This window comes from Telopea speciosissima, chromosome 2 (assembly GCF_018873765.1).
Source record: "Telopea speciosissima isolate NSW1024214 ecotype Mountain lineage chromosome 2, Tspe_v1, whole genome shotgun sequence".
NCBI classification, from domain to species: Eukaryota; Viridiplantae; Streptophyta; class Magnoliopsida; order Proteales; family Proteaceae; genus Telopea; species Telopea speciosissima.
Genome location: NC_057917.1, coordinates 52,687,020 through 52,709,749, shown reverse-complemented (window position 1 = coordinate 52,709,749; position 22,730 = coordinate 52,687,020). Strand labels below are relative to the sequence as shown.

General features: G+C 39.3%; 3 protein-coding genes across 3 annotated transcripts; 1 reads left to right on the top strand and 2 right to left on the bottom strand.

Moving 5' to 3' along the window:
* Window positions 1-1,368: 1,368 nt before the first annotated feature.
* LOC122649445 (receptor protein kinase-like protein ZAR1) lies at window positions 1,369-3,857 on the top strand. Its single transcript, XM_043842610.1, has 2 exons — window positions 1,369-2,925; window positions 3,044-3,857. Exons 1-2 carry the CDS (start codon window positions 1,443-1,445, stop codon window positions 3,706-3,708), a joined length of 2,148 nt encoding a protein of 715 aa, XP_043698545.1. The 5' UTR covers window positions 1,369-1,442; the 3' UTR covers window positions 3,709-3,857.
* Window positions 3,858-7,008: 3,151 nt separating this feature from the next.
* On the bottom strand, window positions 7,009-11,404 carry LOC122650844 (auxin-responsive protein IAA32-like). Its single transcript, XM_043844218.1, has 4 exons — window positions 11,233-11,404; window positions 10,829-11,074; window positions 10,517-10,625; window positions 7,009-7,149 (listed from the first exon to the last, which is right to left on the bottom strand). The coding sequence occupies exons 1-4, from the start codon at window positions 11,402-11,404 to the stop codon at window positions 7,065-7,067; spliced, it is 612 nt and encodes a 203-aa protein (XP_043700153.1). The 3' UTR covers window positions 7,009-7,064.
* Window positions 11,405-18,021: 6,617 nt separating this feature from the next.
* LOC122650843 (ethylene-responsive transcription factor RAP2-4-like) lies at window positions 18,022-18,593 on the bottom strand. Its single transcript, XM_043844217.1, has one exon. The coding sequence runs from the start codon at window positions 18,466-18,468 to the stop codon at window positions 18,022-18,024; it is 447 nt and encodes a 148-aa protein (XP_043700152.1). The 5' UTR covers window positions 18,469-18,593.
* Between the last annotated feature and the right edge of the window lie 4,137 nt (window positions 18,594-22,730).

The window sequence follows — 22,730 nt, the reverse complement described above, 5'->3', positions numbered from 1 at the left end:
GTATTAGTAATTTACAACTGACCTGTACTGCTACAATCTTTTTTTTGCCCTTTTCTTTTCCTTTTTCAAACGTGTCTGATAAGAGGATCTCCATCAATCAATGTCTGTGCTGGGATCCTCTCCAGTCTCCCCACGTACATGCGTATTCTTCATCAGATCTTACAGTTCATACGGTGTGGGATCCACCATTGGAGTGTGAGACCAAATACTTCATGAACGTTGTGAGATCAAAGATAAAAGGCCTGTGGGGAGAGGATTCGGACTCTATCTGTCATGTCGACCTTATTTCCGTAGCAATTTGAAACTCTTTGATAGATATGTTTGGTGATATGATCTATTTTGCCACGATAGTATAAATATTAGATTAAATTCTCTTTTACGGGGTTGGATTATAAGGTCCGTTTGTGTAAAGGTGACTTAGGTGTGGTGGGAAAATCTCTTTTCAATTATATTTGGTTAATTTGGGATGGTGCATTTACAAAAAGCTCGAAAAACATCATTAATTATTTTATCTGTTGATTTGATATTTCAAAATTCTATTCTTTTATTATTCAAAATCCTATCATATTAGTGTGTAGGAATTGTAGAGAGTTCTAACATCTTCTTAAGCAAAATTTAGAAGACTGTTTTTCCCATAAACTTCATCAAACAATTGCCAAAATAACATTGAGGTAGGGTTAAAAAAATACAAATTGAGATCCATATTGATATTGATCGAATTTGATATAGATCAGATCAAAGACAACCAAAATCGAATAAAAAAGAATGGAAATGAATAACAAAAAACCCTAAAAACTAACTTCATATAGATTAGTCCAATCCTGCCAAATTGATCCAAAGTCCAAACTATTTCCATCCCATGCGAATATGAAATCGATTTAAAATACATTCGAAAAATACATATCTAACACAGCCTTAACTACCCTTCTCCCCTTGTGTTCCATGTTCTCCATACAGCATATAACGATATGATACACGATTATTGCAAAAAATATCGCGATAAATTTCCAAAGCTAATAATCATTCTCAATCACGAGAAATTGCTAACTGTATTACTGAATCGGGATTTTTTTTAAATGTTTAATTGACTTATGGGGTTTCGGAATCTCCATCTTTTCTTCCATAAACTATCTTTCCAATGCTTAAGCCTACGCAAAGCTGAAACGCTTTCCCATTCTTCGACACTTCTCTCCTCGTTACTGGTTGCTGTCATAGCTTCCTGAAAAACTAGAATCCAAAGTCCAAACATTTTGCTTCCTTCCGTTTCCGTCTGCTTTCCTTCCTTAATACTTCGTCGTTTCAGGATCTTTTCATACTCATTTCTACTTCTTGTTCTTCGGCCGGGAAGGCAAGCCCTTGTAACTAACCCATCTCTTGTGCTTTGGATTTTCTGCAACGGGCATTTCTCTCTGCAATTTTTCCTGATTGCAGACTTTGCAGTAATGGTACTGGCTCTTGTTTGGTTGTTTCTTTTTCTCTGCAATTCGTTTCTTCTTGTGGGCTCTTTGAATGATGAAGGCGTTGCTCTTTTGTCACTCAAACAGTCCATTGGGTATGACCCCGAAAGATCCTTGGATAACTGGAACTCTTCTGATAACAACCCTTGTTCATGGAATGGGATTACATGCAGAGAAGGTAAAGTTGTTTCTATTGGCATTCCTACTAAGAAGCTTGTTGGGTTTCTTCCTTCTGCTCTTGGATCCCTCACTGCGCTTCGGCATGTCAATCTGAGGAACAATAAGTTCTATGGGAGCTTGCCCGCTGGCCTATTTGATGCGCGGGGACTACAAAGTTTAGTTCTTGTCGGGAATGCCATATCTGGGTCTATCCCTCCCGATGTTGGCAAGCTCAGTTACCTACAGACCTTAGATTTATCTTACAACTTCTTGAATGGTTCGTTACCCACTTCGTTAATTCAATGCAAGAGATTGAGGTATCTCGATCTCAGCAAAAACAATTTCACTGGTTCTTTGCCATCTGGGTTTGGTACTGCTCTGTTTTCTCTGGAAAAACTTGATCTCTCTTACAATAAAGTGAACGGTTCTATTCCTAGCGACATGGGTAATCTTTCGAGCTTGCAAGGAACTGTCGATCTGTCTCATAATTTGTTCAGTAGTTCAATCCCTCCCAGCCTTGGGAATCTTCCTGAGAAGGTTTACATTGATCTTTCTTACAACAATCTAAGCGGGCAGATACCTCAGAATGGTGCTCTCGTGAACAGAGGACCAACGGCATTCATTGGGAACCCAGGGCTCTGTGGACCACCATTAAAAGACCCCTGTTCAGACACTGCTGGTGCCAATGCTTCATCCTCGTTTCCCTTCATACCTAATAGCTTCCCGTCTTCGACTACAGATGATGGCTCTGATAAGAGCGGTAATAAGAGCAGAGGGCTTAGTAAGACTGATGTGATTGCTATTGTGGTGAGTAATATAGTTGGCATTTGTTTCATTGGGGCGTTGTTCTCTTACTGTTACCGGAAAGTCTGCAATTGTAGGAAGGGTAAGGATGAAGGTGGTAGTAATTTTGAGAAGGGATCAAAGGGGAGAAAGGAGTGTTTGTGTTTTAGGAAAGACGAGTCTGAAACTTTATCAGAAACTGTGGAGCAGCATGATCTTGTGCCATTGGATATGCAGGTGGGATTCGATCTGGATGAGCTTCTGAAAGCATCTGCCTTTGTTCTGGGTAAGAGTGGAATAGGGATTGTGTATAAAGTTGTGCTTGAAGATGGACTTACCTTAGCTGTGAGGAGATTGGGTGAAGGAGGTTCTCAAAGGTTTAAGGAATTTCAGAGTGAAGTAGAAGCGATAGGGAAGCTCAGGCATCCCAACATCGCAACTCTTAGAGCCTATTACTGGTCTGTGGATGAGAAGCTACTCATCTATGATTTCATACCCAATGGCAACCTTGCCACTGCTATTCATGGTAAGCTAACCCAACCTCAAATCTCCCTCATTTCTTGGAATTTTAGTTTGATTTGTTTGATTTGCTACTAAGGGTGAAAGTTTCTTATATTGATGTTATGAGTTCTTAATCTTTTCAGGGAAGGCTGGAATGCCATCCTTTACACCTCTGAGGTGGTCTGTTAGACTCAGAATCATAAGAGGAGTAGCAAAAGGTCTAACATATCTGCATGAATTTAGCCCCAAAAAGTATGTCCATGGCGATCTGAAGCCAAACAATATACTGCTTGGGCAGAATCTGGAGCCTCACATTGCTGATTTTGGACTTGGGCGCCTTGCCAATATCGCAGGAGCTTCCCCAGCGCTGCAATCCAATTGGGTAGCTACCGAGAAACCATGGCAACAACAGAGTGCATCATCTGAAGTTATTACAGTAAGTCCAACCATAAGTTCCGGATCTTGTTATCAAGCTCCTGAAGCCCTGAAAATTGTGAAGCCATCACAGAAGTGGGATATTTACTCATATGGGGTGATTTTACTGGAAATGATTTCTGGAAGATCACCAATGGTTCAAGTGGGTACATCAGAAATGGATATGGTTAGGTGGATACAACTCTGCATTGAGGAAAAGAAGCCACTTTCAGATGTCTTGGATCCTTATTTGGTTGGAGAATCTGGCAGGGAAGAGGAGATAGTTGCAGTGCTGAAAATTGCTCTGGCCTGCGTTCAGACCAGTCCTGAGAGGAGACCTTCAATGAGACTTGTCTCAGATGCTTTGGATAAATTGACCACCTCTACGGATTGAGTAAACCCAATTGGCCCATGAACATGGAATTTGATATTCAGTAGCAGGATTTAGTAGTCTGGAGAGATGCCTTTCAGGTTTGGAGAAAACATGATTTTGGATTTAAGTTAGAACAGCTGAGGAGAAAGGATGTAGAAAAGAGAGAATAAAATGAAGGGATTTCTCTTCCCTGTTAGGATACGGTGTGGAAGTGAAGATCAAGCAATTCTGCTCATGAAGATTATAAATTATTTGTTAATTGAAATTTATTTCTCTCGTCGGGGAGGGGGAATTGGGGGAGTGAATTTTCTTTTATTAAAGTTTACTTTGTTTAAGATGGGTGTTGTAATTGGTTTGATGAAATGAAAATTTTCTTCCATTGATGGTTTAAATGAAGGGTCCTTCTTCTAGGCATCATGCCTTGTGAAGTATAACAATTCACTATTTGGTTTATTGAAAAACAAAATAGTTACTCCCTCTACTCATTTTAAGCTGAAATTGTACCAATAAGTGGGGGTGATTTGAGTATTGTTTCTCCATTTTCAAGGGGTGATCTATAAATTACCCAATTATTTTTAAGGGATAGCAAAGATGTTGGAGAATTTTACATTGAAGATTATTTGTTTATTGACGAGCTCTCTGCATGATGTTTTAAGGTTTTGGGTTAGATTTAACGACCGATGTCCTCAACGGTCCACATCGGTCCACTCCGGATCAGGTAGCCCTTTCTAGGTGGCTCCACTTTGCTCCAGGACTTTTTCCTGGCGGCAGGTAGCCCTTTCCTAGGGGCTTGCACTCTGGCATCAGGTTGCCCCTCCCAAGTAGTCAACTGTAAAGGACGGATCAATGAAAGCACCAATGTTACGATTGGAAGAACTCACACTCATAAACCGATCTAAAAGGAGAGGGAACCCAATATTATATATGCCCACTTTCAATCCCTTATGGAAGCGATGCGAGATTATTGCATGTAACATCCTCCTACGAGCTTTGTATGTCCAATTTAGCCAAAGTTACATTGAAGGGAGAGTGTCGAGATGTTGGGAATTATAGAGTTATAGTTTTTTCTTTCTACTTGATTTTGAGTTAGACTTTCAACACCCTAAGAACTTGTGATTATTTTAGTTTGATGGGTCCGGCTGAAAACCTGTGATTCCCTACCCCCAACCTCATTATTTGGGAGCTATCTAATGATGCAATGTGGGCTCTTAGTTCATAATTCCTAGTATGCATTTATGCCTGGATTTGATGACAGACAACACAAGGATTGAACGAGATTCGACAGTTACTATGGCTAACACACTCTTTCTAAAGAAAGGAAAAAATGGGATCGACATGGAATTGTTTACTTGGGAAAAAAGGATTCTGTCCTGAAGCATGGCTCCTATACCAACACAGGACGGGGCGAAATGATCATTTGGTTAAAACAGAGTAATCTTACCATTGCATCAAGAGGAACACATGGGGAAGCATCAACAAAGATGGGATTTTCCTCCTTCATAGGGCAAAGCGATCAAGAGGGCGGGCCACGCTTATTAAGATGTTTTTTGTTTTTTTGGTAAAAATCTTCATTAAGATGTTGGAAGTTATACAGAGTTAGGTATGGTCTTGATGGTGTTTTGTCAGAATAAATGAATGAATTTTTGTCATTACTTATCACTCTGAAAGGCTGGAAGCAAGCACAAATCCTTGTTTTCTTGTTTCCAACTGATACCTCAAACCATGGTTTTGACTCTTCAAAGTAGGATCATAGATACCCTTTACAAAGTTCACATGTGACTCTTTTAAGGATTTTTTTTTCCCCTTTCAACCTTTTTGGATCTTTCCACATTGAAATAGCCAAATCTTTGTTTCGTACCTTCTTGTCTTTAGTTCTCATCAGGGATCCCTTTCTGGCAGTACTCTCACTCTGTAAGAATCTGTCTTTTAACAATGGTGGATTCACGGGTTTTCCAGCCCTCTCATGAGCCCCCCATATGCATGCAACTTGATAATGGCACAAAAAAATTTAATGCTTTACAGTTTAGTTGTTTACCCTTCAAAGAAGACAAACAGTTAAGTAAGGAAGATCTGTTAAGGCTAAGCTGCAATTCCTAGTTTCCTACTATTGCCTATCATCATGTGATGGTTTGTTGGGGGAGCTATTCTGATGGTTTGTTGTAGAGGTTGCAGTTCTTGATCCATCCAACAAATCAATTCTTCTTCTTTAGGACTAAGTTGTTTAGTTTTATATCTTAAAGCCAATTCAGAATCAGGGTTTTTCCAACAGAACCTGTCTTTTATAAGAAATAAAATATATAACCTGTTAGTTGTAGAACAAGGGTAGCCTTGACTGCAATTTCCATGAGAGGGAGGGAGTAGATAATTAGACAAGGCTATAGTTTTAAATATCATCCAGAGGTTGAACCAGGTTTGATACATTGTGACCAAGTGGTCACAGGTTCGAGCTTGGAAACAGCCTCTGAAAGTAGAGGTAAGGCTGTGTACATTATAATCCTCCCCAGACCCCGCACTGGCAGGAGCCTCGTGCACTGGATACACCCCTTGTTTAGGTTGAACCAGGTTTGATTGGAATTGGACCTTTTTCAGTTTGGTTCTAAGTATTGGTATCAGGCCAGCCTAATCCAGGGTTTAAAAATCAGGAACTGGGATCCAGATTAGTCTCGGTCGATTTTGATCTAGAATCTGTGAAAATCGGCTAAAAACCCCCTAGACTTAAGTTCTTGTACAGGATCAGTTGGAATCAGCCCGATACAGCCCAATTCAACTCAATCACTATCGGTGTTGTATCGGTATCGGCTAAGACCAATACAGATATTGATACCAATACTTGTAACTATGATTGGGTTTGATGGTTTTCTTTCTTTCTTCTTTCTTTTTTTTCCTAAGAAATTTTTATTAAATTTTTAGTTAAATTTCAGAACCACATGCAGTTTAAGTAGTCAAAACTTTAAGTTTGATGCCTGCTTCAATTTTAAAAACTAGGGAGTAGACAAATATAAAAAAAGGGCGTACACAATACACGAGACTCCCGCCATTGGGAGAGGGTCATAATGTACGCAGTCTAACCCTTGCTTTTGCAAAGAGACTGCTTCAGACTCGAACCCGTGACCACTTGATCACATAAGTGGTGACAATGGAGCAACCTTACCCAGTAGACAAATATAAATGCATCTTAATATTAAGTTACTTCTATAAAAGGAAAATTAATTTAATTGGTCCAAGGACCAGCATATGTCAAGGAACAGTGAGAGAGAGAGAGAGAAAGGGGTTGGGGGGGGAGTCTGTAAAACAAGTAAGCTGAAGAAAGAAAATAGCTTCATCCTTTCCTGCACTTCTTGGCATCTTCATGGAGAGAAAGCTAAGAAAAGATGTAGTTAGGAAAGTAAAGAAGCTGAGAATGGGAAAATAGCTTCATCCTTCCGGGCAATCCTTAGCCTCCTCACACAGTCCAAAAAATCCCTATTAAAATAAAATAGATATTTACCAATCAACAGATGATGCTACCAAAAAATTGCTTGAGTAACACTTGAACATATCCATATTCAGCCATGCTAAATATATGAATTTATAACCCATCTATTTTATTTTATTTTTGTTTTTTATTATTGTTTTTTTACCCGAATAATATCTGGGACCCGGGTCAACCCCTATGATTATATTAAAGATCAGACAAATAATAGGAAAGAATACAAGGGGGATATACCCGCCTTACCCCAACCCAAAAGATATTAAACCATCAACTCTCCAGAAAGACAGCTCACAGCCCTTACAAGCAATAAAAAGTTCTTTCTTTCCTTCTCTCCAAAAGAGTTCCTGGACTGATTGCTCTACAGTTCACCGACTCATAATCTCCACATTCATATGGTCTTACCACTAGTTTCAGCTTTATAATGTGCTAAATATATCTCTAAATAGTGTGTTCATGTATTTCATTTCGGAAAATTAGATTGTATTCGTAGATTTAAAATCAAATTTTAATTGTCCATATTTGAATTTCCACATAGTTATCGGTTCCCAACTGTCACGGTGCCGAGAGAGAGAGAGAGAGAGAGAGAGAGAGAGGGGTATTGGTGATTCTAGGGTTTCAGGAGCCACCATTAGGGTTCGGATCCCAATGTAGATCCTAGCTTTGATACCATGATGGATTTGGAGAATTGAACTTATATCAATGAGCCACAAACCCTCTTTATTTATAATAGAATAGTATGAGTTACTAGTTATAATAATACCCCAAGGACAACATTAACAAACTCTAATACTTACCAAAAAATAAAAAACTCTAATAGACAATTATACCCTTCTTACCATATTACAACAGTAAACAAAAGCAGAAAAGGTAAAAAATGCAGAGGGTGATTCCTTTATGAGACTTGGCTGCAACTCGCGATATTTTGGCGCAAGAGGGTGATGCCGAGAGGATCTGGCTCCTGTCCAGCCATGGCGGGAGCTGGTCGGTGCAGCACCCCTTTTAGATCATTACACTTGGAATTTAATATATCCAACGGTCATCAATAGGATGGATATTTTAATCCATCTCTCTCACACTCTGTCGTTTGAACTCCTAAACCCGACCCGACTTCATTCCTCAAAACCTCTCGTTTCTCATTCACTTCCCCTTCTCTGCATCTTCTTCAAGGGATCCGGCGACACAGGTGTGCTTTGTAAACCTAAAACCCTAACAGATAAACAAGAAAAAAAGAAGAAGACTAAGGTTCAATAGCTAGAGCCTGGTACCTCCCAAGCCTTCAACAAGGTTATATACAATTGAAATCAGATCTTGAAAAGAACTGGATCCTCCCAACCCTCGATTCAACAAGCTTTTATACAACAAAAATTAGATCTTCAGAAGAAAATCATGCATTCTAGCGACAGCTCTGCTTAGATCTGACAAAAGGACCAAGAAGAAAACAAGATCTACAGACCCAAAATATACCTACACTTCACATAAACTAACGAAATTTGAGAACTACACCGTACACACAAAAAAGGGAAATAAAAGCAAAATCTCCGTTGGAAAGTTACAGGAAATTGGTGGGGGATAAGATAGGGGAAATGAGGTCTAACTTTTTCAAGTGATAACGCATGAATCAAAAAGTGATGATTACAGTGATGACAAATCCTCTGCAAGTGATGAATTCATAGATCTAATTCTGAGTCTTGGAAATTTCAAGGGGAGAAAAAAAAATACCAGAAAGTTTGAGCGTTAACAAATGTAGTAAGGGAATACTGCAAGAGGAGAAGGGTGAAAGAGAGAAAGGCGGATTGAACTTTTCCCCCTGAAATTTCAGGTGGATTGGTCTTTTTCTCTGCAATTATTTCCCTGTTTTAGTGGCACTCTGTGTTGGGTAATGGGTTGCGTCTATAATTTTATTTGTTTAATTTGAGTTTTAAGGTTTTATTTTACAATCTCTGTATCTTTCCGGTGCAGCAGCGGAAGGGGTATTTTAGAATTAGGAAAAAACAAAAGAAAAAGAGAAGAAGTGTTGTTCCTCTCGTTAACCGTGTCCCTTGTTTGTAGGTTGCATTCATTATCATCATTCTCCCTTTTCCCTAACATGGCCCAATCTCCTCTCGAGTGTCATCTCCCAATTTCCTTTTGCTTCTTTACTTCTTTTCTATCTCAGAGGTTTAAACCATAACCAGCTTCTGGGTAGTGGATAACCCTTTCACTCTGTTTTCGTCTGATTGCAATCGAGGTGACAAACATGCGCTTTCAATCGTCTTTGAGGGGGATTGTTGCTGAAGCTACTGGTTCTGATCTTTTTCTCCCTCTTGGTAGCTACAAAGAAGAACGACTTGGGCACGGAGGTGTTCAAGAGAAGCAACAACAACAACAATACCACCACTTGGTTCGCTGATTTTCATTCTTTGATTTGGGTTCGCAGAAAGGGAGAAGAGAAAGAGAAACGAGTGGTTTTGAGGAATGGAGTCAGGTCGGGTTCAGGAATTCAAACGAGAGAGTGAGAGAAAGATGGATTAAAATATCCATCATATTGATGACCGTTGGATATATTTAATGCCAGGTGTAATGATCTAAAAGGGTGCTGCACCGTCCAGCTCCCCCCACGGCTGGACAGGAGCTAGGTCCGATGCCGAGATGGGTTGAGAGAGAGAAAGAGAGAGAGAGAGGGGGGGGGGGAGCAGAATGCTGAGGCAGGGAGGGGGAGAGAGATGGCGGTGTGGGAGGGAGATGCAGAGAGGTGGGGAGGAGGAGAGAGTGTGTGGGTTGGAGGATACAGAGGCGATAGGGGATGAGAGATCACCGTCACAGCCTGTTTCAGGTAAAATATTCAACAGCTGAGATTTGATGGAATTAGATCAAAAAGCCATCCCAACTTATTCTCATATGAGTCATATCCGTCCCGGGACAATTAGCCTTAAATATAATGTTCATGTATGTCATCTAGCAAAATTAGATCCTCTTGTCTGTTTGTTTCATAAGTCAGAATTAGACTATGGATTCTGCTTCCAGATTGTCAAAATTAAATTAGAGAAAACAATTTTTAGAACAAAAAGATCTTGTCAAAGACCTACAATTTCTAAAACTTGATTTTCATAATGCTGGCAGCCATGTCCAGTAGCTCCCTTACCAGACCAGGGGTACCTTTAATGCCTTGGCTACCAGTGACACATAGTAAGTTAGTGCCCTTCAAAGCTGAACCGGTTTAAATGTTGGGGGTTGTGAGAGTTGGATTTGGGAGAATAAGAGAAGGGTAATTCCTATGATGAGAACAGTTTAAGGAACTAATGCACAAATGGATTGGTCACAACCTAAATGAAATTCAACTTCTGACAGAGAAGAAATTGATGAACATGAAGAACTTACTTCCAGGGAACATCACCCACAGTCCTCCAATTCTCATTTATGTCCTTGTACAACAAAGAAAATTCAGACTCAGCCTGGAAAAACTGCAATCCTGATACACAGTGACCACCTGAAAATGACCACAAATCTCATTCCATAATTCAACTCAACTAAGACTGTTTGGCATGCATTGATTTAAAACACATTCTGAAGCGAGAAAATAAAGAAGAATTGGGTTTCAGATTACGTTCTAGACCCAGAATCTATTCCAAGATTGTATACCAAACACAGCCACAAAAATAGAAGAAGTTTTCTGAGATTCCAAACACTTACCAAACATGTCTTCCAATTGAAGTGCAAGACTAGAGTAACTGCAATGGTCAAGCATGCAAACCTTCCGGCCAACAACCACCCCCTCCATGTTTACCTTCACGTAAGCCCATCTCTCCTTGCTCTGCACTCCCTCTGTTTCATAGTTACAAACTTCCGGTGCCATCATCGGACATTCCAGATTCATGATTCTGGCATATGAACTCAGCTCTGACCAACTCATCATGTTGACATAATCCATTGGACTAACTGATCCAAATACAAACTTTAGTTAGCACACACTGCAATATATCTAAGTGAAACTTATAAGACTGAATTCCAAATGAGATGAATTTTACAAAGAACTTGATTTCTGGTCCTAAGATGACTTCAAAGTAGTTATATATGCTAAGTCTCAAGAAGTAATTAAGGAAATGGCAGCATACAGCATTCTGGTGGATTGTGAGATTCAGGTTGCTGAGTTCTGAGGCTTAGGTCTAAATCAACAATAGTATCCTTTTCCTTAGTTTGATGGTAAACAAAGGACAGGTGAGAAGAGGTTATTGGGAAGGATTCTGGAACCTCAGTGTTGAAATCCATGAGATAATCACCAGAAATACAAAGCTTGCTTCCTGAAGACCTACACTATATCCATTTATATATACTTCTCTAGGAGAGGGAAAGAACTGAAACTGAAAGCAAAGGAATGGAAACAATGGAAGCAGAACAAGGGCAAAATTGAGTGAACACAGCCAAATCAATCAGGACACTTCACCCATCATCAATTATTCATGTGTGCTATCTTCATAGGCAACAATGAACATGCAAGAACACAACTACACGATAAGATAACATAACATGCAACTACAAAAACAGAGGATGACCAGAGTGATCCTGCCAAAAGTGGGTTTGGATTCTGCAGCCCAATATGGCAACAAGGATTTCAGTCTTTTGGCTTCAACTGAAGTTGCAAGCAAAAGCACACCCAACAAAATCTGAACAATGGGAGTTCGGCAGTGAAATACAAGAAATGTCTATTTTAAATCTTTATAAGGTTCTAATGTCAGATTAGGCTCACAGTGATCTGAACCACATAAGCTTTCATGCTGCTTCTATAAAAATAGAGAAAATTCTCTGACAGTCGGTCCCAGGGACGACAGCCACACAAGCAAAAAGACAGTTAGCAGCTCCAGAATCCACCCTCAACACCTGCACAGTAGTGGCACCACTGCACTCACAGGCTTAACAGTAATGCGGATTTGCGAGCATACTTTTCACGGCGTCTAGACTATCTTAGGCTTTGAAGAAGGTAAAAAATCAAGGCGACGCCCAGGCAACCAAGGCACCCTTCCAGCAAAGGGTGTTTGGATGCCTAGGTAATGCCTTGACAGCTTTGTTTGCAAGGGCTGATTTTAAACTTTGAAAGGGACCTCCTGGTTGCCAGGGGCTGGCACCCTCACTGGACTTTCCTTTGGTATACTCCATTCCAAATGTAAGAAGATAATAGGAAGTATTCAGAATTAAGAATGCCTATAGTGTACAACAATGGACACTGTCAAAGCTAGGAACCATAAATTCTTATTTCTTTAATGCCTTGAGTTCAGTTGTCAAGTGGAAACTAGTGTTGGAGGTGAAGAGAGGTGTCAACCCAGGTCTGTGGGTATAGCTTCCAAGAACTTTACCAGTGGCACAGTTGAGCATACTGGCACCTTCAAACCATATAGACTTGCTATAGGCAAAGAGAACATACAAAACAGGCAATTCATAATCTATTAGTTGGTATAGCAGAGTAATGTCAATGGTTTGGGTCACTGCCCTGTCTCAACCTGCAGGAACCCGCCACCTCTTTGTGGAGACCTTCTTCTCTATCTCATCTGAAAGCATGGCAAATTTAAAATCAGATGCATATTACAGTAGAAGAAACTCATTGATCCTCATAATATTGTGCTACCAAAGTTTTTTCAGTAACAATTATCCAACATAATTTTTCACCCTCAAGTACAGGAATTATTTTATTTTTTATTCTGATACAGGAATAATTCAAATAAAGATTAGTCTGAGGGGAACCCTGAAATAGGAATTAATGGCAACTTTGGGTGAACAAGGATAGGAACTGCTCAGGCTAGGTACAGAGAGAGTCTAGCCCAATCTGATCAATCACAAACTCAATCTAAATCCAACTTGATCTTTGGTGAGGGGTCAAAGCAAGAGACAGACCAGGTCAGGCAGTGTGAAGGGGGGGGGGGGGGGGGGGGGGGGGGGGGGGGGGGGGGGGGGGGGGGGGGGGGGGGGGGTTTTTTTTTTTTTTTTTTTTTTTTTTTTTTTTTTTTTTTTTTTTTTTTTTTTTTTTCTGGGGGGGGGGGGGGGGGGGGGGGGGGGGGGGGGGGGGGGGGGGGGGGGGGGGGGGGGGGGGGGGGGGGGGGGGGGGGGGGGGGGGGGGGGGGGGGGGGGGGGGTTGAGGGTTAATGTGGAGAACTAAATGAGAAATGTAACAAAATAGAAGAAACAAAAAGAAATTAATACAGGAATAATGTAAAATGCTCCATGGATCTATCAAATGAAACCTGAAATGCTGAACATGAATAGGCTTCACCAAACCTGCTCAGAGTGGATCAGCCATTTTTAAGTTCAAATTATTTACTTCTAAAATCATGCATGATTAGTTGTACACAACTACACATATAGAAATTTCTATTTCCAAATCCTAATATAAATTCAAGGGCTTGCTAATCTTTAAGATATAATTAGAGAAGAATCCTTGACACAATGAAAATGATTTTTTTAAAGTCAAGGACTTCCATATCCAAACCCTCCAGCTGAGGACATTGTAGGAATCTGAGTTGGGCCTAAAATTATATTCATGTACACAGATTGCAAAAAATAAATAAACAAAAACGGGACTACTACATGAAGTGACAACCTGAATATTAATATTAAAGCAGTGTTGTAAAGGCATGGGCTGGTCACACCTTGGCAGGGAAGTAATGGACATCTTGATATGAGGCAAGTTTTCCTTAAGCACGGTGAAGAAAGAATTTCTTCATCGATGACCATCTTTGCAGTGACACCTGGGGAATCATGAAGGGCATTTTTAGACATTCAACTAGTAGGGGGAGTATGACGACGGTAACATTTTGGGTGCACCTGAAGGAAAACTTTCCCCCTTTGATATCTTCTTTCTTTTTTTTATTTTTATTTTTTAAGAATCTCTGTATCGATTGGACCGGCAAAAGTCCACCTGATCAAGTCGGAAGTATTAATTTGTCAGCGTAACTTCTGAGAACCGTAACTTTTGACTTTAGTGGAGTTACAGGAGGCTTAATATATACCTTTTTAGAAACATTATCCAGTGTTGTACTCGCTATCTAATTAAATTATTCATTAGACCATAAGTTTTGGGGTCAAATTCCATCGATTAAGGGGTTTACCAGGATTCTGAAGTTTTGTGTACGATTTAAAATTTTTAGTTTCCTATTTTATTTTTTTCGATATTAGTTCGTTTCCTGTTTTGTTTAGGATTCTTTTTCCCTTTGTAATCCGATCTCCTTATATTAGAGTTCTTTTGCACAAAATAAATTATTTTCTCCGTTGGAATTAGGGTTTTCTTTACCTTGAGGATTCGAGAGTCTTGAGTGCTATAACGGGAAATCTAGCCCCCATACTTCCTACTGTCATTTTTCTAGAAAAATTTCTTTTCAAGAATGTAATTTTAGGTTTGTTAGAAAAGAAAACAACTACGACACTAGAGTTAGAAAAGAAACGTAATTAGTAATCGCAAATATCAGTTATTCTGAAAGGAAAAACTCAATTGACAAGATCAACACCTCACAATTAATTAAGAAGTCATGACTCTAATCTATTATGGTCGAATGATTTCTCTTCCATACAAGTACCCAAAAAGTTGTGGTCGAGCAGACTTGGGATCCCCATTATGTAAATGAGAAGACTGAAGAAAGGCATCAATGCATCATCACCTTGTCTCTAGTGTGTCTATAAGTCATGTCAAAAAGCTCAATTGAAAAGACAATCACAATTTGGACTGGCGGCTAGAGCCAAAAATTTCAACCGGCCTAATATATCTTCTTCAATACTAGCAAGCAATGAGGCCAAAATTTTCTTCATCCACAGTGAAAAGAAAAATCACTTAATCTACGGGTTCTGGTGGGTTCTGGTGGTCTCAGATGTGACTAAAAAAGATAGGGAGAATGTTCTCTGTGTCACGTATGGGCAGCCTGTGAAGGGGGCAGGGTGATCATTGTGCCCACTCCTATGTGTCTGGACGCAGGCTGTGCTGCAGCACAGAGAACAGCGCCCCAAAAAGATATTTTGAACCTTCAACAATAGGAAAATCAGTAATGATAAGAACACATGATGAGTCATATTCCATGAGTCCCAATCCCATGGGCATAGCAAAACTTTGGTCTTGGGAATGTGTGGAAAATAACCTAGACTAGCTAATCAGAAATTCTATTATCTTCTCTCACCTACTTTGAAAAAGAGGTGTCTGAGTGGGGGGAGAAGAATCCACCCAAGAAAAGGTAGAAGAAGGATAAACATCCTCAGTTACAAAGGGATTCTTAAAGGGATTCTTACGATAAGATAATATAGCATTGGCAGCTCAGATGCCTCTCAAAAGAACCAAGTTTTGTCCCAATATCGACTCATGATGTGTGAGAAGAAAAGAATCAGATCCTGTCAAACTTCAATAAGGAAGCTACCACCTGTTTCATACTTAAACTGCAAGGATTAATCTAAAAGGGCAATTGTTTTCTTGTTGACCCATCAAAGAAGGCCTTCCTTGGCAACCTTAGTATCTGCAACATCACAGAAGCTTGATCAATTTATCATAAAGCTAAAAACTTGGAATTCTATTAATGAAACCTCTATTGAAAGTGACCCCGTTGAAGGTAATTCTGATTGTTGGGGAATTCAATACAAAACTTTTAGACATTAAGTGGAGAGAGCTCCTCAAGTATTTGAAAACACAAAGGATCTGAACAAACCGATGTAGAACTATGTGTATGACTCTATAATTCACAATATTTCAACACTCTTCATCACCCTTTATTTTTATTGGCATACCTGGCTCTGCACGTGGACAAACAACTTAGGGAGACTAATAAATAGACCTAAGCTCTAATACCAGGTTGGAGGGTTCAACTCAAAACCTAAGGTATAGGTGGAGAGTGTTAGAAAAGCTTAGGCTTGAGTCTTTAAGGCACGTTATAGAGTTGCTTTCCTTAAGACGTAATTCTTCCCTACTTCCAGATGCAAATAGGTTGCAACGAATCGTCTCCCAGGATACAATGAAGCCCAATGTCTTTGTTGATTATCTTGACAACGTATTGTACTAATAGGGTCAAAAACGATGCTAGAAAGCCTTTGAGAAAATAGAATAGCCAATAGCAAAAAGCTTGTTTCCTGTAGTAAAACAGATTTTATGCAAGATCACCTTTGAGAATGCAGAGGAGAAAAAGAACGTTTTTGGGTAGGTTTTTGATTTGAAATTCCTTGGATATTTATAAACGACTTGGCACCTGTTCTCAACAAATAGACCCTTATTTGAATCTGGACCGTTAGATCGTACAGTTACGATCTAAACTGTCCAAAATATAACAGTAATAAACTGCCCATCAAACTGTTGTAACTGTTTGTAACAATCACCATAAGTGCTAAGTGTGTGCGCCACTAACGCTTCTACAACTCACACGTGTGTGCGCGCTCTAACGAATGTCCTCGCACATACACCATAGCAATCCCTTTTTATTAATTTAAATGATATATGACACTTCACTAAATATAATCCCAAAACCATTATGTTGAAAATACTTCAACAAGAGAGCTCCCCAAGTATTTGAAAGCCCCAAGGACCTAACAAATCGAACAAAAAAGACTTTCTCACTTGTGATGGTTCTTTATCCCTAGAAGCATACTATGAGATTTTCCCTCCTGCATCTTGTGTTATTATATGTGATGGAAACTTTATGGAGAACAGTGGTGCATCAAGGTGGGCATCATTACTTGTGTTGGATACGACTTTTGTGGGTGATACTCGATATGCAAGGACCACAATAGAATCAGAGGCAAAGGGAGTCCTCGAGGAACTGCAAAGAGCAAGACAATTAGAAGCCACCACTATCACCGTTTGGACTAATTGCCAAAGTTTAGTTGACATGCTAAAGAGATAGATCAATGGCCTTGGGAAGTATTTACTTTTTTGCTAGATATTAAGTTTGTTATGAACACTTATGAGAGTCTCTAACTATTATTAAACAAGACCGCTCTTATATTTTAGTAGCTCACTCTATACCCATTATAGCCAATAGGACTACATCAAAGATACTTAGGATACATGTAGATGACAATGTACTTTCTTATCTTTCCTTTTAGTTTAATCTTTTATGCATAAAAAAAAAGACCTGAACAAACCAAGGTGGGACTATAGCTCTTATCTCCCACCATCTCAACACTGATGTTGATATACTACTACTTTAACGTTGGGTCAATGAATTTAGTTAGTGAAAATTATTCATATAGTTAGTTCATATTCTTGCAAAATCAGCTTCTAGATTCTCAATATGCAAAAAGCTATATGCCATACTTTGATTAACTATTTTAGATGCACAACAAACTTAGTCCTACTTAGCTTCTCTTGTTTTCTATATTTTCTTAGAAAGATTGTATGTTGTTAAATAAATAAGAGAATAAAGATTAGGAGAAAGTCTCCCGTCATCACGTGGTGAAGGTTCTTAGGATTCATAAACCCCTATATGGTTTTAATATCTTATCTTAAAATACTTTTTCGATACCTTTTCGCACGCATCTGAAGCCCTGCACTAAAGGAGAATTCATTCGCTCTAGCTTCATTAAGGAAAACTCGGACCTAAAGATTATGTTATAATATGAATTGTCAATATCTTTTTTTGGGTTATTTCCAAATGTCCCCCTGAAAATGGCTAAACTTATAGTTGCCCCCCTGAACTTTCACTAATTTCACGTACACCCCTACTTTCCAAACTAAGTACCACTATAGTCCATCCCTTTAGACAAAGACGTTATGTTCTAACGTCTGACATTTTTTGTACATAGTTAGACCATTCTACCCTTGATAGAGTGGAATGACAAAAATGCCCTTACTTTATAAAAATAAAAGAATAAAAAAATTCTACAACCCATCTTCCCCAAATCGATTGGGGAAGATGAGTTGTAGGTATCCTTCAACCCCCATTCCCCTGTTTCTGCGAATTAGCCAAGCTTTGACAAATCGCTTGAAGCTTTGCATCCACAGAGGACTGCAAGGGCTTGTAATCGCCAAACTCTCCTCCATTAATTTGGTGTCTAAGATCGGGAAAGTTAAGCCTCGCGAACTCTCCTTTAAGCTTGTAAGCAGCCCTATCGTAGGCCAAAGCAGCCTCCTCAGTGGTGTCGAAAGTGCCGAGCCAAAGCCGAGTACGGTTCTTTGGTAGACGGATCTCTGCAACCCATTTCCCCCAATGCCGCTGTCTCACCCCTCTGTAGAGCTTCGTGGGTTTTGCTAATGAACCCACTTGCTTCATCCGGATTGCTTTCGGACCGAGGAAATTCAGGAAATGTGGTTGTTGTTGCTGCAACTGAGATTGCCTGAGCCTCTGGTTTTGGATGGAAGCTGCAGCCATGGCAGCCATGTGTTGCTGTTGATGTTGGAGCTGGATCTGGACTTGAATCTGCTGAACCTGAGAAGGGCTGAGTTGATTTAGCCCTATTGATGAACCTGATTGCTCGAGACCAAATTGGCCTTGGATCGAGAACCCTAGAGAGAAGGAATAGTTTTTCTATTCTTCTATCAGCTTTTTTGAAGTCATATTGAATCAGAGCTCGAAGAAGTTGGAACATTGCAGAACCAGAGTTCTAAGGTAAGAAACTTCTTAATCTTTTATAAATGGTTTTTGTGGATTCTGCTTTTTCAGAATAATAGTCGTTTAGGGGTTTGATTAAAAAACTCATCTTCCCCAAACCCTAAACGATTTGGGGTAGATGAGTTGAAGGTTTTTTTTTTTGGTTTTTTTTTTCCAGGTAAGGTCATTTTGGTCATTTTACCTTATCCAGGGGCAGAATGGTCCATCGATTTTAAAAAACTGGGATCCGTTATGTTATAACGTCTCTGTCTAACGGCAGGGACTATAGTGGTACTTAGTTTGGAAAATAGAGATGCACGTGGAATTAATGAAAGTTCAGGGGGACAACTATAAGTTTGGCCATTTTCAAGGGGGCATTTGGAAATAAGCCTTTTTTCTTTACCCCCAAACATAGCGTCACAGGAAGGGGTAAAAAACATTATATGTCATTATCGGCCTATGACCGAATCTTTGTCCATTTGCAATTTTCCATTGCTTATAATTCTGGAAAGCACCATAAACACGCTTCTACCAGCCCACACCTACCAAATGAAAAGAATCTCATGAGGATCGGGCTCCTCTCCAGCGCAGCCGGAGCTGGAGGATGTCTGGTGCGGCACCAGAGCTCGACGTGTGGTCTAGGTGATATTCAAACGGTGTGGATGGATGCACAAATCTGAGCATGGTGCACATGCGATGGAGAGAATGATTTTCTAGTTCAGTGGTGTACATTCATCATCATCATTCAAACGGCACATCAGCCATGTGTTGACCTCTGATATTGCACCAGACATCTTCTAACACACCCTCATGCCGTAAAGGAGCCAAATCCCATGAGACACTTAGGACAAAAATTGATAAGAACAAAACCAAACAGTCCCTTTCCCTCTCACACAACTTCCTCGAATGACTCACACCCCCTTAGCATATCCATATTTAAAGCATTTAATTTCTTACCACTAAATTGGTGACATTTAATTTTTATAATCTATGTATTATTTTGCGGGACTAAAATTTTATGAACGAGAAAATCTTAAGATTCCCTTTTTATATATCAAAATTTTTTTGGGTAGAAATTTATATATCAAGTTTCAGTTCAATCATAGTGGTCCACCTTTAAACCAACCATTAAATATTCAAGACTATTAAAAAAAAGTGCATGGGACTACAGGGGTATATGGACATACATGAAAACGAATACCATTATATGGAAAGGGAAATGATTAAATTTGACATGTTATTAAATGGTTCTTTTTACAAATTTTTTAACATAACTTGCCTCTTGCAAATTAGAAAGCTTACCAATATCATATTTATACATATTCAAAGTAAATATATCATTCATAAACAAACTTGCTTGCCCTTTGCAAGTTAAAAGTTTTTACTGTTTTGTAGTTTACATTTTTTTCTTTTTATTGATTTATCTACTCAACAGTCAATTTACTTACACAAGTAATTGAACCGTTTTGATTGTATTTTAATAAATGACTAGACACTCTGAATTTATAATGACTTACGAAAAAGATTGATTCTTATTTGACTCAAATGATTCATGATCGTTTCTTGTAATTTTTTAATTTGATAAAGTCTACATGACTCATGATCAGATTTTCCATAATTTTGACTCAACTCAACTGACTTGCCTTAGTCAAAACCCGATTTTTCAATTATGTTTGTATCTCTAACAATTAATTATCTTTTCTTTCTTCTTAATGGTAGTTTTCTCTTTATCACAAAAAAGCAGAGAAGCCATACTTAATATAGATGGCGAAGTCATCATCACTATATATTTTACATATATTCATTAAAGGGAAAAGCATTGCAACACTATTTTCATCTCACATGAATTTTTTACCGTTATTTTTTAAAGGAAAAAAGATCTCTGTCCGGGAGTGTGACCTACACCAATACTCCCATGAGCCTATCTCTCTCTTCCCCATATGAAAAGACACCTCTGCCGCCCTTAATTTGAGGAGAGAGATAAACACATGAGATTGTTGGCATAGGTCACACTCCTGGACAGAAAATTGCTTCCCTTTTTTAAAATATAGGTCCCATATATGGATGACATCTATACAGAACACCTATTGGTGTGGCTTGCAAATTCTTCCACATTGAGAGAATGGAAAATCCTCTCCCCCCCCCCCTCCCCCCCCCCCTCCCTCCCTCCCAATAACCCTCCCAATAAAATTACAAGTCAATTCTTTGTTAGCCATAACACTGGTCCTTATCAACATCGATAATAATTTTGCACTTTGCATAAAAACATCTTTAATCTGTCATGAAGCAGAAAAATCAATAATCAATTAAACAGAGAAGTAGAGAAGTCTTCTGTTTTTTTTTTTTTTCTTCTTTCTTTTAATGATGAATATTTCCTGCATTTCTCCACTAGTACCCACAGTCTCTTGTTTTTCTCCTTCCCACAAAATGACTCTTTTGCCCCTATTGATTGAATCCATAGTGGGCATTCGTTGGCTCTCTCTTGCCTGTGTAGCCTCGCTAACGGATAGGAAATACCATCGCTTTTTTCAATTTGACTTTTGGAAAAAGGTTGGTTTAGCTTTTTGTTTTTTGGTAATAATAAAACTTTATTAACGAGGGAACAAAGTTCCGTAAGAGTCAGCATACAAGGGAAGCAAAATACAATCAGGAGGAGAGAACAGCGAGAAAAGGAGAATTTGAGAACGAGCACCAAGACTTGCAAGGCAATCAGCGACAACATTGGCTTCCCTCAGAGTATGAGCAAAAATAATGTCCTCAAAGGCCGAGACAAGATTAAGGCAGTCTGCGATGATGGAAGAGATTCTCCATGGAATAGTTTGAGAAGCACCCCTTAAGATATTTATAACTAGGAGATTATCACTTTCTATAATCAATTTGGAGATTTGAAGTTGAATAGCAATCTCAAGAGCCTTTTTAACAGCTAATGCTTCTGCAACCAGCGCGTAGTTCCAACCAATCCCATCAGAGAAGCAGCAAATGAAAGACGAGTCGGTTGATCTACAAATACCCCCAATGCCCACATTGCCCGGATTCCCTTGACTTGAACCGTCGACATTGAACTTCACATAATGTATAGAAGGTGGCAACCATCGCACAAATCTTACCTGTCGACTGTGGCTGGAAGTAGAGGGAAGATTTTGTTCTCTAGCACCAGCGACAACTCTGAGAAGAATCGCTCTAGAATTGAAGCCTTGTCCCCTGAAGATCACATCCCAATAAGTTGTCCAAACGAACCAGATGATGTTACAAAATAGAGCTAATTTAAGGGTGGTGTCCTTGTCCGGAGGGTTCCAATCCGATAAAAACCGATGATATTTGAAACAAATGACTAATCTCTTAAGTGATATGATAATCCCGATTCTTGCCAAACTTGCGGACCATAGGACATTCCAGGAACAAATGATTAGTACTTAGAGAGGTGTTTGACATATTTGGATTGTCACATCCCAATAAGCTGTCCAAACGAACCAGATGATGTTACAAAATAGAGCTAATTTAAGGGTGGTGTCCTTGTCCGGAGGGTTCCAATCCGATAAAAACCTGATGATATTTGAAACAAATGACTAATCTCTTAAGTGATATGATAATCCCGATTGCTGCCAAACTTGCCAGACCATAGGACACTCCAGGAACAAATGATTAGTACTTAGAGAGGTGTGCTGACATATTTGGCAATGCGGACTCAAGTTAAAACCTCTATTGTTCAAAAGATCAGAGAGAGAAAGTTTTGATGGACTATTTTCCAAATCAAATGCTGAACTTTTGGAATGGTAGGAAAATGCCAAATCCGAAGCCAATGTTGGTTACGGACCTTACAGATACCGTTGAAAGCAATGCTATAAGCCGATGCAACTGAAAACTTGCCGCTAACTGTAACTACCCAAACAATTTTATCTTGAGAAGGAGTGGAGGGAATGGGGATAGATAAAATATGAAAGGCAATATCGGGAGGCCACCAATGAAAGATCTCATCTCTAATCCAAGAATTAGATGTAGGATCGATAAGACTAGCAACAGAAAGAGGAGCATTTACTGGAAGAGGAAAAGGA